The 18,098-nt window shown below is 38.7% G+C and overlaps 1 protein-coding gene across 1 annotated transcript in view; it reads left to right on the forward strand.

Moving 5' to 3' along the window:
• The first annotated feature begins 400 nt into the window (after positions 1-400).
• PRKX (protein kinase X-linked) overlaps positions 401-18,098 on the forward strand; it is a 53,230-nt gene continuing 35,532 nt past the window's right edge. Inside the window, exon 1 of the mRNA XM_032680451.1 lies at positions 401-802. Within this exon, the coding sequence (XP_032536342.1) occupies positions 619-802 (184 nt within the window). The 5' untranslated portion in view covers positions 401-618. The remainder of the gene's footprint in view (positions 803-18,098) is intronic.

An 18,098-nucleotide genomic window follows, 5' to 3' on the forward strand; every position in this document is an offset into this window, starting at 1 on the left:
ATTTTTAACTTTCTGCGGGAAGCGGACGGGATCCTCCCCCTCGCCCGGGAGCAGTGAAGGAGCGCGGGGGCAGGCTCCCCTCCACCCCCTTCCCTCGCAGCACCGCCGCGCCGCCCCTCGGGCGGGACGCAGGGGTGTGGAAGGACGAGCGGAGAGCACAAGCGCTGCCAGCTATCCGCGGGCCGCGCCCGCGGCGACGGGCGATCACCGCTCTCCCGCTGTGCGCCGTGCCGCGCTTCGCCCCGGCCCCTCCCCGCCCCGCCCCGCCAGCCCTCAGCGGGACGGAGCCGCAGCGGCAAACCCCGCCCCCCCGCCCCGCGTGTGGCGCGGCTCGGCTGGGCTCGGCTCGGCACAGCGCGGCGCGGCACAGCTGGGCGCACCCTCGCCATTGTCTGCGCGGCGGTCCCTGCGGCGGGCACCGGCGGGCGGCGCGGCGGCTGCGGCCGCGATGCTGAAGGGCTCCGTGCCCCCTCAGAGGCGGCAGCGGGCTCCAGCCCCCGGGAGCAGCCACCCCTTCTGCTGAAGACAGAAACTTTGCGTGTCCGCCGCTCCCTCTCCTCCCCCTTCCTTTCGCCCTCCTCCATGCGCTGAGCGGCCGCGGGGCTCCCGCCCGGCCCCATGGACGCCTTCAGCGCCGCCAAGGCCAAAATGGGGGCGAAGAGCGGCGGCGAGGCGGCGGCGGCGGGGGTGGCCGCGCCTCCGCCCGCCGCGCCGGCCCCCAGCCCCGCCGGTCCCGGCTCGCCCGCCGCGCTCGAGCCCGCCGCTTACAAGCTGGAGGACCTGGAGACCCTGGCCACCGTGGGTGAGTAGGGGAAGGGGTGGAACAAAGGAGCTGCTGAGGTGCCTGCTTGCGGCCGTGCCCGGCGGGAGGAGGTGCCCCAACAGCCGGCTGCCTCCTTTCCCAGCGCCTCCTTTTAGGCTTTTTCGGTTTTCCCCTGTGTGCCCCTCTCCCCGGTCCGCGCCCTTCTCTGCCGCCCGCCCCCCGCCGGCCGGTGTCGGGCAGCTCGGGTGCCTGCGGTGGCTGTGGGCGGCCGAGGGGGACGCGCCACAGCCTCCGCGCAGATCGGGAGCCGCGCTGCGGGTCTGCGGGAGGCTCTTGGCATTGTCTGCTCCAGGTGCTGTGCCGGTGCCATCGACTCCGGGATCGCGGCTTTCATCTGCAGCACAGCGAGCCTGTAGCCGGGTTTGGCCTGTCTAAGGCGGGGGCAGCCACTGCTGAAGCGGAAAGACCTTTTGGTGTAAAACCTGGTTTATCTGGTTTAACTTCATTTACCTGCATCATGATAAAAAATTCATCATTTAAATGTAGTTGTCGGGCCAGTGAAGAGATCAAACAGGTTAACTGAATACATCTGAATGTATGTCAAACACCCAACACGCTGTTGCCTGGAATATTGATGCAAAGATGCTTTGCGTGTGTAGAATTTTGGTAGAAGGTAAGGTCGCATCTCACATGAACCACACTTATTGAAAACTACGTGTAGTCAGTGGCATTGTGGAGTAAATGCGTGTGTGTAATAAATTGGCATTTCGGACATTAGTGATGATGTTCATTGTGTTCATATATCTGTGCATTGCATTTGAACGTACATTCGTGTAGTTACAGGCGTGTTTGCACCTGGTTTGAAAGCTTGTATGCTCAACCACATGGAAGTTTTGTTCACTTTTTTCTTTATAAGACTGTGAAATTATTTTGGGTAGATTTATTTCAGTAAGTGCTGTAAATCTGAACTTCCCGTAAGCTCTCTTTAGCCAAAAACGTACGATACAAACCCTTTCTTAGTGAAGTTGATGGTTTTAATAGGTCTTGAAAAATGGAGTTGGAAAGGCTCAAGAGCGTAGTTATTGATGAAGAACATGTTCTCTTCAAGTGCGTTGTTTTTTGATATATTTTTCCACTTTGAAACGTGAACGGGCATTTTATTGAGGAGTTATTTGAGATTATTAAGACACTTCTTGAAAGCTTTGTGATGTTTTTTCTCTAGAAGTGGTTGATCTTGTTCATTACATCATGGCCAGTTGCTGTTGATACAACTGTCATCACAGATGATTAAGACTTCAAGTGAAACACAGATTGCAGAAAAACAGTAATTTTTAAAGAAGGCGTAGTAGTCATGGAAATATTCCTGAGGCCGGTGAAGAACTGTGGAAATGGTACACGTTTTTTAGAGGGTTCTTTAAGGTGTTCCTTCAAGGTTAAGGAAGGAAGCACAAAGTTGTGATTCCACAAGGTATAAAGAGAAACTTTAAGTGAGACTGCTTGATATGAAGAAAGAGAGAAGAGAATAAAATGTGAAAGGAGCAATAGCTGCCTGTCAGGACACTGACAGAATACTCAGTCTCCCTTTTCTGTCTTCTCCAGCTTGATTGTTTTTTTCTTTTCTTCTTTTCTCAAATAGCTCTGTCTGAGAAGATGACCATTCTTTGCGTCTCTTTTGAACTGTGACACTGGTGGTTTTGCAGGGAGAAGGAAGACAAAATGCAAAACTGGAAGGGTATAAAAATGTGCACAAATAAATACATAAGGCCTCACCTTGTCAAAGAAACTGATCTGTCTTACTGTAAGTTGGTTTAAAAATGAATTTATGACGTGTCTGTGCATCTCAGTAGAAGGCTGTGACAGGGACAGGATGTCACTCCTGACCAGGAAGCAATATTGCAGCCTCAAAGTGATACTGAAACTGAACACAGTTGTACCTGCCTCTGAGTGACTGAGTTTATGAGATGCAGCGCCCTTCTGATGTCTCTGTAGTGCATCTGAGATCTGAGGTTGGGCTGCTCCGTGTGCACCTACTAACATGCTACATTGCATTCCTGAGTTAAATGGGCTGCAAGTTAAATCAGTGCAGAATAGTGCAGGGTAATATGTAGATGTGTAATTTACCTTGAAAAACTTTTTTGCTTGGTTTATACCTTTTTGAATTTAGTTAAGTACACTGTAGGTTTATGTCACAGGTACTGAAAGAGTATATCTACAATTCTTTTTAGCAGTGGTTTAAGTCAGTATTACCCTATCTTCCATTTTGATCTCCCTGCACAAATAGATGAGATTAATGTCATCAGTTTCACTAAAGCAATTTAGAGTTGTCTGCAGTTTGACTGCTTTGATAAGAAAAATCATTTTCTTTCTGCTGATGTTCTCAAAAGCTGTGTGCTCTGAGATATTTGTGGAGGAGAGGAGGAGTGCTCAGAAATTACATAACAGGAAGTTCTGATATCTTCTTTGCTAGAATCATTGTTGCTTATAGATATACCCAAGCTTAGAAATAGTTAGGGCCTTGGAAACAGTCAACTTCAGAAAGAGTCAAAATAGGGCAGTGAGCTCCATGCTCTTACAGCTGTTTACGAGTAGTATTTAAGGTAAAAAAATTATGTTGGTGTCTGTGAGATTATGATCATCCATGACTTTAGGTATCTTCTCTTGGAGGACGGAATAAAGGCCATGTAAAAAAAAGTCAAATGCAATATCTGCTTTGAATATAGTAACTACTGTTTTAAGTATCCTTCATAGTCTGAGAGGATTAAATTCTCTCTGTTAACCTGACCACCATAATGCAGGCTGAATTGCATGTGTTCTCTGTGATTTCTGCTGGGACACTGTGCCTGGTTTAGCAAAGAACTTGCTGTGAAGGAAGGAAGGAAGAGCAAAAGGGAAGTACAGTTTAGCATAATGATTCAAGGACATTTATCTCCCCCAAACATCCCAGAGCTCAACCTTTGGTTTGGTGTTTGTGGGCCCTTTGTTAAAAGGCAGAGTCCAGAGTACAGGTATGCTTTTGGGGGAAGTGCCCTAATATTTAGTTGATAAAGTGAAGTTATGCATTTGGGGAGGGTGTAGGACTGGGGTGCATAGTGGTTTCTGGCACTAGTGGAAGTTGAACAAGAAAAATATTTCTTTAAGGATACTATCTGAGAGGTTGAAGATGTGGGTTTGAACCTTTGAATTGTATGGAGTTTTTAACTAGTCTTATATGAAAGGTGAACACTCCTGCTCTGGAGCTATTGAAGGTGCCTGGTTATACCCATCTTGTTTTGAATTAATTTTCCTTTCAAAGGAGATTGAAATACAGATGTTTGCTCAGCACACGCAGAAACTGTTGCTCAGGCCAGACTGAAATACTGTGTGCATCTTAGTGAATTTACATACTCAGCTGTGCCAAGATTGATTTAGTTCTGTGCTGCACAGAAACAAAAATTAATATGCCATGACCACCATGTTCATTGAAATTTAACTGCTGAAAGCTCATGGACTACTTCTGCTTATCTGAACTAATTTCAAACTTCTTGTAGGTCCGGTCAGTGGAAGAGGGAGACTGTGAACAGTAGTGGCATAATTTCTGAATCACACTTGGTTTTAGTGAGCATTTAACATGAGCAACCTTCTTATTCCAGTAACCAGAACACCTGACACGTATCCTGAAATGGAGATATTAAATTTTTAATTATGCCACAATGAAAAAGTAATTCGGGTAAACTAGAATAAGTAGTACAGGAAAACCAGAAGGTACTTCTTCACTTTTGTGTAGGTGAAGTTGGCAGAAGGAATGTTATGTTCCCAATTGAAATGTATGGTAATAGGAATGGGAGAAAGAAGAGAACACCAGGAGGAGAAAGATGACAAACTTATTCTTGCCCTCTGTTCTGTGAGATGTTTCTTGCCCATTTTTCAAAGTGCAGTGAATTCCATAGTAGTCTTTATAAATGTAAATTTGGTTTTGTAAATCTACTCAATTGATTGAAATATTTTAATAGCAGTATTTTCATGCAAAAAGATTCCTTTAAACTACTGTTCCCATGACGTGCTTTACACTAAACAAATGCAGAATAAAAAGTTGGGCAAACCAGTATTTTCATTTCTGTGAGCATGGGAAAATTTAAAAAAGTTCATGGGAAAGATGAGGTGCAGCGTATTTTCAAATACCTAATTTCTCTATGTTCACACACAAAAGTTGCTAGGCAAATAAATTTCAAATGACATTGTATCAACAGGACAGTAGGTACAGAACTGTAGTCTAATGCTGTAGGAATTGACACTGCACTACTATTTTCCCAGCGTATTGTTTAGGTAAGAAATTCTGCTACATAGTACCCGGTTCTTTACACCAAAGAATGCTGGTGGCTTCCCCCCCCCCCCCCGGAGGTGGGGCCAGGGGAATTTTAGATGGCAGTTCTCAAATTACTCCAGTTTCTTACCAAGTGTTATTTTTTGTTTCACTGTCGAGGTCCTCCGCTATTTTAAAATATTCTAAGGGATGTATGAGCATTTTTTTCCTGTTTTGTCACCTTTTCTTGATACTAAAATGATAAATAATAATCCATGATTTTACTTGGCAGTGTTTTTAAATACCACAAGTTTTGAAAGAAAACATGGTCTGAATGTTGTGACTGTAATGGTGACCTGAATTCACCATTACGTTTGTACATCTTTGAGGCTTTAGTCATAAAGCTAAATGACTTGGACTTTGTTTTCAGTCTCTATATTTCTTACTTCATTTTTCACTCCCACAAGATGATACTTGTCCCAAAATAAATCTTTATTATTGTTATAGCTGGTGTTCTAGAGAGAAAATGACCAGGTGTGACTCAGCTTTCTTCTCTTGCTTTTCCTGTTATCCACTGCTGAGGTGAATTTCAGTAGCATAATGTTTATTGTGGATTAAGCAGCAACAGGTTCTTTCCCATAAGGTTCTTTTTCTCACTAGGCTAGAAAAAATGGATTGAAACAAGTATTTTCTTTTATCTTTCAGAGAGGTCAGGAAAGTGAGAGTGTATTGAAGAAGTCTGAACACGTGAAAATTGAAAGTTCACATTTCTGCTTTTCTATCTTCAGTGTTTAAAATCAGTCTTGAGGTAAATGGTCAGTGTTTGCCTGTCACTTGTTTCTTTTGTCTGAGTTTAATTTAGATATTTAACTGATTGCAGAAAGAAATTCATTATTCTTTGTCTGATGTTGTGAATTTAACACAGAATTATAGAGTTAGGTGTTATAGATGTTTATAGAGTAGGCTTTGACACTCACATATACTTCTGGAGATAAGTAATTTGTTAAGTCCTATAAATAGCCCAGAGATGCCCAGAAGTGCCTTTTGCAATGCAAATAATCAAGTAGTCTGGAACCCAACTACTGCTAACATTTCAGGAATAAGAACCGTGCAAAACTCTCCCACAAAATGAAAAGCAACTAACACCATGCCTTTCTTTCCTCTGCCAAGTTTATGCTTAAATAAAAGTAATGTTCCAGGTGAAAATACTTTTGAGAAATTTCTCTGTCAAGTGTTGTATGTCAGCCCAAACTGAAGAAGGTATGAAACCTGAAGAGAAATACTAATTTGAACTAATTTTTTTTCTTTCAAAGGGAAGAAGCAGGAACTTAAAGTACTGGTGGTTGAGAGCATGAAGGCTCTTAAGGCTTGACTCACCTTTTTCTGTATTTAAGTTCCTGAGTTTGCATGTCTGGACTGTTTGTAGTGGACAGGGAGAACAGCTTTTTGGAGATGGATACCTTGATATTTTGGCTTTTATATCATGAAAACTTAAGGAGGCAAATTCCTACCTAAAGTGTGTTTAATCCTAGTTTGGTCCACTTTTAAGGATGATATGCAGTATAATTAGAAAAAAGACAAATGTGGTGGAATTTGTTATGAGCGGCACAGATGTGTATACAGTGATGAAAAGTGAATTTTTGTGAAGTAAAAGATGGGAGCTTGTGTTTACCTTTCAAGGTCTTGCCTGGGTATAAGCTGTTCTTAACCAAATTTAGGTTGAACAATATAATTCCCTTACTGTTGATACTTAGCAGTGTAAAACATTTTCAACATTAGCTTGTACTACTGGAGTTTTAATATGTTATCTTTACACGGGAAGGCACCCTTCCATCTCTGCAATGTTTTGGAGGGTTTTTTAGCAGCTTCAAAGAAGTTGGTCAGTGAAATTCTGATGAGTACAGTGTGTTGGTGTGCACCTGGGAAATTCAGGTGTTAGGGAAGAGCAATTCTCAAAATTAGGCTATTTCTGCTTTCCCATTAGATGATTATCTTTCAAATGAATGAACAAGTGTGTTTGTTTGGGTTTGTTTAAGTGAAGAAGGGAGACATATAAGATGCAACATTCTTTGTGAAGCTTGTTTACCTTGTTAGGTGCACAGTTCAAACTTCCCATTAGAGCAGTGGTTCAGTTTTTTATATGAAATACTTTTTTTTTTTTTATCCTTGTTTTAAATACTGAAGATGGATCAGTGATGGTGATCTGTAGGATTTGGTAGTGCAAACTTTCCACTTGGCAGCCCTTTTTCTTCTGCCAGCTTTGTTTGCTCCCATCCCAGTTTGGACTAGTTGCTAGCTGGTCTGTTAATTGGTTGAGAGTAACTTTTTGTAAATGTGTTGTCGTTTTTCTCCAGGGAATCAATTGGTATGCTTTGATACATTTCATATCAGACAAATGGCTAGTGTGTGTTTGTGTGTGTTATTTATTTATGTATAACTGAAGCACATTAAATACAATGAGGGAAGTATCCTTTCTATGTGACTAAACTGTATGGTGTGCCACCAGTGGTAGGGGAACGTTAGACTTGTCTGTTGAGTTGATCTGGTAGTGGAACCATTCCTGCAGTATCTGATTTTCTAGTCTTGTGCCTCTCATTTGTTGGGAGTGTTTATTTACTACTGAAGTAAAAGTAGATTTGTTATATAGTGCTGGTTTGCAGTGTATTTCATAGCCCTTATACCAACAAGCTGCGGTGTCTAAAATAGACTAATTTTTATGTGAAATCTTTTCTTCTGTTTCTTTTCTGGATATTCAGTTTGAATATCACCTTCAGCTTTCCCTATTGGATTTTACATTTTATATGTAAATATGCATATATATTTAAATTTATACAAACTCATAAACCCTAAGTTTTACTGTTCCACAGCTTGATGTAGGAAGAGTGAGAATATGTAAGTCTTCTGCTCGTTTTCTGTCAACATATGTGGACTTCTTTATGGCTATCACACTTATCAGACCTTTGTTCATATAGTACCTACAGCATGCAGCAATTTTTTATTTTTTTTTAATTTTTAAGCCAGGATTTTTTTGCTTCCTTAAAGTATTGGTTCTGAGCTAATTTTTCAGGAAAGATCATGTACCTGATACTTGTTACTTTAATTGTAATATGCGATTTGCATATTCAGGTGTAATGATTTATATTTTATATTTATTGGAGTACTTGAGAAAAGGAACTCAGAAGAGCTATATAGTATAAACTGTTAGAAGTTGTACCCTTGGACATGCATTATTTTCTGTGTGTACACTTGGCATTGTCTCATGCATGTTTGTAAAAAGCGCTAAAACTATGAAAGCAGTACATTATTTTGCCTGGAAAGTGGGATTTTAGAACCACTGACATTGACTACTACAAGAGGAAAGCATATGAAGGTACCAAGGTTTGGGATTTTTTTTGTTTTGTTTTTGTTTGGTTGGTTTTCTTGTTAGTTTCTTCTTTACATAATTCTTACAAAGGAGGTAATGATTTGTTACCAAAATCACATAAAATGACCGTTTAAGGTGTCCACTATGCAGTATTTTTTATGAGTTTTGGTATGGTTCTTTGCGAAAATGCAGTTTCTTACACAGTGTCCCAGGCATTTGCGTAAGTGTTGTTCTGTTTGTATTGGGGAATATGGGGAGACTGAGCAATCTGAAATATTTATGGTAATGGCACTGCCATTATTGTTGAAGGTGCAGAGTGCTCTGTGGATGGAAATGTCTAGTTAGTACTGCTTTTTATGCCTCTCAGGTATTGCTCCAGTCAGTAAATTAAATGCTCTAAAGTGATTTCAGTAGATGTTCAGAGAGCTATCCCTCCACAGACTCTTCAAAAACAGGCTAAACTGGGTGTAAGGTTTTTACTTTGCTGCTCTACTCATGAGAGTGCACTGTAATAGCTGTATGGATGGCGAGTATAAAAATTAAGAAGCTGGTGGTTGACTGTGTTTATGGTAAACTTCTGGGTGCTATAACAGCAGACTCCTCTAAGCACCTGCCCCCAAACTGATGACAGACTTCCAACCTCAGACCTCTTCCCCCCTCCAGCTTGACACTGGCTTCCTACAGCTCTTGGGTGCAGGAGATGATAGCTTGTACAGTTTTAATTTGCATGGCCTGTCAAAAATAACTTCAGAGTATGCATTGGAAATTTCAGTTTGTTTTCAGGAAGATTAGTGGGTAACTCGTTGTCTGTCTCTGGAGAACAAACAATGAGGACAGCTGCTGGTCAGTCTGTTTCTAAATTGGGATTCCTGTTCCCTCTTTCATTAAAATGTTTCACATTGCCTGTTTGTATGTTGAATTTGTGTTCTGAGGCCACTAACCTCTCCCTGACTTTTGTGACTTTCAGAGGCCTATAAAAACTTTGATAGTATGTCTTTATTTAAACCACCCAGTTGTCACACTCAAAAGTGGTGAATTTCGAATTTATGCTGAATCAGCAACATTGTTCTTCCTCCTTTTTTAGTGACGAACGACATAGTTCAATTAATTAAAAATAAATTTATATTAGCAACAGTATGTGTAGAAATTGCTCATTCATTTACATAATTGGAAATAATGTAATTTGGGTTATAATAAATTTGAGAACCTTTCTAAAATTTTCCCAGTATTGCACCTTAATTCAAAATATTCTGTTTGAAAGCTTTCTGCATCTCTTCTAGTATTTTTACAGTGATTAGCAGTGGTTCTTTGGATCTGTTAATGGAAAATTGATTAAAATTGATTTTGATACTTTTTTTTTTTCTGCTGCAAATGACAACTGGGAAGAAGGTGTGAGAAAGACAGTGTGTCCTACAAGACAGAACCGTTAGAAGGAAAACAAAAGTAACAGAGAAGAGTATTGGAAAGAATCCGAAAAAAGAAGTAACATCAAAGTTAATGCAAAATATTTTCAAAGACAGGAAAATATACTTTTTCTGGGGTAAAAAAAATGGTAGGCTTTTAATTTTTTTTTTAATTTCAGTTTTATACATTTCATCCTTCATCATTTGAAAAGTAGATACAAATTGGGGCACATCTGTTCCTGATGCTGTAAAGCCTATGACAGTTATCCAGTTTTAGAATTTATTAAAATAAACTATATTCTGTAAACTGTATTTCATCTGTCTTCAGGGCAGAAGTATGCCTTTTGTCTTTGCTACTGAAAACTTCACATGCTTCACCTCCTGTAAAAGTGTTAATGGATGATAAACTATTAACCAGCAGATACCAGTAGCTTTCAGTTACAACTGACTTGAGTTAGATATGAACCAATGAGCCAGCCCAGATAGATTTGTTTTGTGTTTATTTCTGATCCTTACATCTGTCCCTGCATTCTAATTTTAGCATCTTTGAGCTTGTGTACTGTTTCTTTAGGCGTAAATCCTAAATTATTTTGAAATGTTTGTTCTTTAAATTGAATACAATTTAAAATTATATTTCTGTTGAGCTGTGTGCTGTGTCAGCTGTAATAGCAAGTGACCCTCAGCAATGATGTTTCAGTTTTGGAGAAAGAAAGTCTGCAAAAGGCACGTCAAGTACTCTCGGCATGTGAACTATAGCTCATGAATTCAATTAGCTGTAGTTTAATCTATCCTATCAAAGTAGTGTTGGATTTCCTATTCATTATTCCATTTACTGCAGACTGTGATCCTGTTTTTAAATATATCAGTCTAGGTTCAGATAATTCAGAGATTGTGTGGCGTGAGAGAATTGAAGGGAGTAGAAGTGAAAAGCAACTATGGCAGCAAACAACAAAATAAATAAACGTGAGTTTGGGTAAATGGGTGCATGCATATACATGTATACTCATCTATCTACTTATATGGATATGTTATCTACATATAGATATGTATATGTTGCTAAGAAGGTTGATGTGTGATGAAGGCATACATAGGATAGAGTGAAATAACAAAATCTAGAAGAAAATGTTGATTCTGATGAAAAAAGAGAACTTGGTTTTATTTTCAAGTTTTGAGTATGTATAGACTCATAGAATGCTTTTGGTTAAAAGTGACCTTAAAGACCATCTAGTTCCACCTCTCTGCCATGGGCAGGGACACTGGACCAGGTTGCTCAAAGCCCCAACCAACTTGGCATTGAATACTTCCAGGAACCAGGCATCCACAACTTCTCTGAGTAATCTAACCTAGCATCTAACCTAAACCTCTTTGAGTTTGAGGCCGTTCCCCCTTGTCTGTTGCTATCTGCCCACATATGAAGTAGGTTTTTTTCTGTAAGCCCCCTTTAAGTATTGGAAAGCCACAATGAAGTCTGCCTGGAGCCTTGCCTTCTCCAGTTTGAGCAACCCCTGCTCTCTCAGCCGGTCTTCATATGAAAGGTGTTCTAGGCCTCTGATGAACTTTTTGTCCCTCCTTTGGACCCGTTTTAACAGTTCCACATCTTTTTTATGTTGAAGACCCCATTGCTGGATGCAGCACTCCAGGTGGGGTCTCACCAGAGCACAGGTGCAGCAGTCCAGGTGGGGTCTCACCTGCCTTGACCTGCTGGCTTTTGATGCAGCTCAGGATGTGACTGACCTTCTGACTGCAAGCGTGCATTTATGGGTCATGTCCAGCTTTTTCGTCCATGAAAATCCCCAAGAACTGGTGACTAGCTAACTGCTTTCAGTGACTGGAAAGTGAGAATACTGTGGGCATAAAAAAGGCTCTGTGTGGCTGACTAGATTGTGACTGTAATTGTGATATGATGAGTTGAAGATTTTGTTTCTATTAGTAAGGTTTATCTGCTAGTCTTCACTATTATTACTACTATATAATATACTTGATACTCTTTATGACCATGCAGAGCATTATGAGTTAAGAACTGAGAAATCGCCTGTGGAACAAAGCAGTCAGTAAATGCTTAATGCTGATAGTTGATTTCTGTCAGTATTTTAAATACACTATATGTAAAAGTTAAACTACTGTGTCTAGAGTAGAAGTTTGTGAGAAAGGGTGTACTAAGGATAACACTAATTATGGACTAATCAATTTTAGATCTGTAGATTCTGATCTCCTGGTGGTTTCAACTGTCACAGGTAACTGATGGGATTTTGGGGGAGTTTTGTGTTGTTTTATGTTTAAAGCTTTGTTTTCCATTTGAGACGTTCCTTAAATTAGCCAGTCCACTGAGAATGGAGAGCTGTCCATGTGCATTGAGTCAGTGTATTGTCCAAACAGTTGTGCTGAAATGCACTTTTTAACATCTCAATTGACTTCTTTTATGTACACATCTTAAGTGATTTGCCACTGTGCTACCCTGTGCTTAGTCACCATCATGTTAATGTGTGAATCCAATTAATTGTTAGTATGAGATTCTGCAATTTGAGGGGAGTCTTGAACACTGGGTCATTAGAAGGGATGAGATTTTGTCAGCCCAAACTCAATATATGTGAAGAGTTACATGGTCCTCTCTCAGTGCATTTAAAAACGGAACAAAATTTTTTTGACATATGAAAGAAAGATTGTCAGATGTTATGGCAAGTTCTCAGGTCTTATGGAAAGATTTGTGTAGGGTACACACTCATGTATGTGCCTACTGTTTTCCTCCTTCTTGATTGATATGATATTGTTCAAATCCTACACCATGAGGATGAGATGATGTTTTATTTTCATTTATTGAAACCAGTCCTTGAATTGACAGATAATATTTAAGAAAGAACTACTCATAAACAATTGAGAAATAATAAATTTGAACACAAATGCCATCAGGAATGGCACTGGAGATCTGTATTTTGAAAGATTATATGCAATTTAAAGTCACATATACTGTGCCTTTAATGGAAGGGACTTAGTGTTCTGCAGTGCAGGTTTTGATTTTCTTAGATTTAGACCTTCTCACACTACACATATTGTTTAATATTGGGTAAGCTGGCCATTCCAAAATAACTAGCTATCAAATAGTGTAAAATGAGTGTGAAATCAGCTACCTGCATTTTGTCATGAATAGTCCAAGAAGTAACAAGCTTAGCTCTTCCACGGTGTTTAGCTTGGAAATTTAGAGTGAACTCTGCAGCTTGCTAAGCTTTCCTTGGTCTGTGTGTGATTGGACATAAGTAGTGCACGATATTTTACTTCCTGTGTCATTGGTATTGAATTTTGAACCTTATCCTTCTCTTTGCTCTTCATGTGACTACATGAAGGATTGTCGGTTTCATAATGTGACTCATGAATAATTTCAGATCTGATAAATTCTTTATTATACGTATATATTTATTCTTTAAATATATTTGTTCAGGAGCAGCTACTAGTCATTTTAAATGAGATTTATTTCTATAATCTTGTATGTCAATCTTGCTTTTGCATGGGAAAAAAAGTATTGTGTAGGGAGTTCACCTACATCCTTGCCTGTTTCTGACATATTGCATCTTTCCATCTGTGTTTTCAGATGTATGAAATTTGCAAACTACGTTTAATACAAATTTTGTTAAAAAAATTGGACCTCAGATGACTTTATGCTTAAGGAAAAAAAAAAGATTGTATTGAAACAATGTCTACCACAGAAATGCCATCAAGTATCTGTCAAAAAGTCTATCCTTACTGTTGCAAAATAAATGATATTGTTATGATAGATACTGCAGCCTCTGAAACCTACTTTACTATTGACTGTAGTGACCTGTTCACCTCTTGATTTCTGTTTTCCTGTTCATTTAGTTTCCTGAGTCACTTTGAAAATCAGAGTTGTTTCATGAAAGTTTGGGTGTCGTTTTTCACAAATTCTCAAATGTTCTTGTCTTGGTTCATTTTTGTTCATTTAAATAATGTCAATTATGTACAACATTCTATTTAAAGTCTTATTTGTTGACTTGGATGGGTTTCTTGGGCATGATATTCAGAGGTATAATAGTGGAGAAAGAGATTGGATCCCAGTTTTGAGGTGGGAGGGAAAGTGTGTGCATAAAAACTGAGAAGGGCAGTTGAAACTGTTGGAAAATTGGTAGAGTGGCTTTTCTTTCCTATTAAGAAACTATAGTAACAGTAGAAAAAATTAATGTGTCCGTTCTGTGTTTCAGTCGCATACTAGGCTGAACTGAAGTTAGAACAGAATTTAAGTTTAGACTTACTTTTCTGCATTGTAGAGAAAAAGCAACAAGTGGTCCATACAATTCTGAGTAGCATGAAAAATTCAGACCATGGTCCTTTTCTGATAGACAATTTAAGTGTTTACACAAGACAAAACTGTCAAATTACCATTGGCATGTCTTCAGTAAAATCAGATATTAATACAAATAATATTCTTAGTGTTCTATTACTAATGTAATTCTTGGGCACTATAGAGATTTTTTTCTAAAATGTTTAATGTTCGAGAATGGAATTTAGTGAAGACTGGGATTTTGAAACTTACTGTGTTTGTTCCAGTTCCATATCAGATATAACTTTATTTGAATATTGTAGACTTACTTGCGCTTTCTTGCATAATAGTTCTTTATGTGGAGAATATTATGGTGTCCATACTAGTGCCAAACAACTGTGATTTCATCACCTTGTCTGGTACAGAGTTATACTAATTTTTGTAAGGTATACTATGTGAGAATTTGGAAAGGTAATGAACACGTGAAGTAAATTCTGTATACCTAATGCATCATTATGCTGTAGTCTCTCAGGAATATCAGTTGATGCTGCATTATAAATATAAACAAAGCCTTCCCTTTGAGGAATACTTTGTTCCAATCATGAATTCTCAGTGTATTGACCCGTAACGAAAAATAAATAATTTGCAGTGCATTTTCCAGATTGATAAAGAATTTTGGGAGATTCTTACTGGCTTGTAGCTTGATTTTGTTTTGTAAAACTTTGTTTACAGAAGATAGAATACAGAGTTGTAGTGGCACAGTGCACTGCTTGTAACTTAGAGATGCAGAGTTATTATTTGAGTCTTTCGTGAAGGTATTCATTTTGCTGTAGTTACAACACTAAGTCCTTTGTACATATTATAATAAAATCTCTAGTACTCAGTACAACCCATTCAAAATGAAGATCAAACTAAATAGAAATTTTAGAAAAGGTCTTAATTATATCAGAAATATTTTTCTCTTTTTGCCAGCATAACAGCTGAAGTGAGAGTAATATAACAATAGTTTTAAGTACCTTCTAAGACTATTGTGCTGTATAAACTTGAATAACATGTAAAATTACAGACTATGGATAAATTCAAGCTTCCAAATTGGATATGGTTTGAACTGTGATTATTTGTACAAACTGTATCCTTTCTTGTGTGTAATGTTTAACTATTATCAGGATTTAAAAAGAAAATGCTAGATGAATGAGCTGGCATTTTAATAGCATATTTGTGACACTGTGCCAGTAAGTTATATTTAGATAACAGTGCTGAAGATTGTAAAGTCATATAGGTATCATTGGGCATAGTTTTCATGATGTAGGAAGAATTCAGTGAGTTGCTAACAATTCTTTTTTGAACCTCACAAATGTGTACTTCCTTAACAAATTAGCACATTCTGTGTCAATAGTTTCCATGTCATGAAATCCTGCATGCACTTATCAGACTGTATAACTTTGACGTTGGTTTCTTCTGTCTTAATATAGACCTATGCAGAGTAAATGACTATCAAACCTACATGTGTAGAATCAACAGAGGTAAATAGGTACTTCTGTGTTCATGAATTGGATTTGTAAAACTACTCTGTTGAATATAGAAGTGCCTTTTTTCTCCTCTGTTGACTTGCAGGGGATTCCACCTATCTGGTCCAAAGGTAAGCTGTGTAATGAGTGAGGATGTTCCAATTCAAAGTGTCTAGGGAGACTGTTGGTCATTTGCCTAAAAGATGGGAAAAATTCTGTCTCTCGCCTTGTGTTTGGAGTACTGCCTTAACCTGCAACATTACTACTTTGACTTTTTTGTGTTGTGAAAGACTTTAAGTTTCCATCATAAGTTGAAACAGGGCAAGAACAGTGGCAGTTTTTCAGAACATACATGGATTGTATCTTTTAATGTCCAGCCGTAAAGAGATGATATGGAGCTACGTGGTGCTTTGTGGTGGTCTTTTATCTTTGAATGTAGAAAGAACTCCAGTATGACATTTTACAAAAATACCAGTCCTAAGATTTTAAGATGTATTGTGAACAGTGAACTTTCTGATGCTTTGAGGCCTTTAACTACTATTCAGTGGTCAGGCTTTGTCTTCACTGGAATGTCCAGAGGTTTGTGGTTTGGTGGTTGGTTTTTTTTTTTTTTTTTCCTATAGCCTGAATTAGCTCTAGGTCAGTTTAAAATTTAAAAATGGAGGTCAAAAGTGTGATTGGAAAAAAGAATGGAAAAGTAGGTATTGAGTACCACTGAGCTTTAGTTTCATTTTGCTTTCTGAATATCAATGTATCTGGTTTTGAACCCGGCCTTTCAAGCTGAATCTCAATTTTGGTGGTACACGTGTATGTAAATATGCAAGTATGTTTCTGGACCAGGGCCTTCTGTGTTGAATTATGTGGTAACACACAAAATAGCAGAGAATAGGTAATCTAGGTAATCTACTAGTTGCCTATTTAGCTATTTCCTGAAATGCATGAGAGAACTAAAATGTGCTGAGTGCATTTAAATTAAGTCTAAGTCTTAGATCTGTCTTCATCCAGGAGCTCTTCAACATAATCTACTCTTCAGTTTTATACTTTATCTGTTCACCACTTAATATGGTTTTTCTACAATGCTTTTAATCTGTTCGAAAAGTATTTAAAAAGACAGTTTTTATGCACTATGTGAAGTGTCTCTCTCAATTTGTTACTCCTTTAACACTGCTTTAGATGAAGATGGAAGTGAAATGTAATTGAAAGGGATGTATTATAAGAGGTACTAGTCCCTCAAAGGCTTCTGTCCAGCACTGGTGAAGGAGGAAATTGGTCAAGTACCAACAATGTGGCTTTTATTACATTTAGTCAGCAATAATAAACCTTTGTACTTCAACAAGATATTTTTTTTGTTTGCTTTTTAAAAGGACACAGGGATATTAAGCCTCATGCTTTCTTTGCATTAATATGGGACTGACTTGCAGCAAGTAGTTCTTTCTGAAAAGCTGAGTTTTAGGACAGGCAAAAAGGTGCTGATTATGGAAAAATCCAACAAGTGTGTAGAGACGTTTCTGGGTTGAAAAGAAAGTAGGTATCCAAGACCTGATTTGCAACCGAAGTACCCCCATTTAGGCTTACCCAGTTCAGAGGAGGCTGCTGTTAAAGTTTTGATCCATGCATGGATCTGATTTTTATCAGAATCCATGTAGCATTAACTTCTATGGAACTAAGTTCCATAATCCTTCACAGATTATTGCATTTGTGTTTTTTTCTTAATCATCAAAATTTTATTTCTATTTATTTTTCTCAGATGAAAACATGAGTTTTGGGCACAGACATGTTTTGTAGTTGTTTGGCTGGCCAGTTTTATTTTAAGGTTTTCTGTTTTCTGTGTGTAGAATTGTGAGTTTTGTGCATATAATAGTTTCATGGCAACATATGTTCAGCTGTAGCAACTGACAGCAAAAGCTGCTGGAACAATATTTCAAGTACCTGAACAGTAGTGTGTTTTCTATAGAGGTGCTGTTTTAAATTTTTAAGACCAAAATGACTGTTTCTTTTAGTTGAAGTTACCTAAAAAGGGTTTCAGTCTGCTCCTGACTGTGACATGGCAATTTGTTTAGTTTTGAGGGGTTTATTTTGTTTTGGAGGGTTTTTTTGGTGAAAAATCAACTAAATATCTCCATGCTGAATTTGAGTAAAGCAACAAACCAAACAGTTCTGTAAATGCTTCCAGTAAAGAGGGAAACTGAAGGTGAAGATAGAAGTGCTGATAAATGGAGAGAGAAAGCCTTACTGTTTGTTCTCTTGGGTAAAAACTTGATTGTGGGAATGAAACTTAGCAACTGATCTGTTTTCTGTTTGGCTGGTTTTTTTCCGATGTTAAGATGTCCCTGCATATGTTCTGCTTCTTACCTTCATTGAGAGGGGGAAAAAAAAAATCACTGGGAAACACTTCTATCGCATTAACTGAATAGAATAAGTGAAAATGATGTATTAATGATTTACTGGAATTGATTATTTATATATTACCAGAGGTAAACTGCAAGGCATTTGTCCTCATAGAAAATTAGTCAG

The sequence above is a fragment of the Chiroxiphia lanceolata genome, chromosome 2 (genome assembly GCF_009829145.1).
Source record: "Chiroxiphia lanceolata isolate bChiLan1 chromosome 2, bChiLan1.pri, whole genome shotgun sequence".
Taxonomy (NCBI): domain Eukaryota; kingdom Metazoa; phylum Chordata; class Aves; order Passeriformes; family Pipridae; genus Chiroxiphia; species Chiroxiphia lanceolata.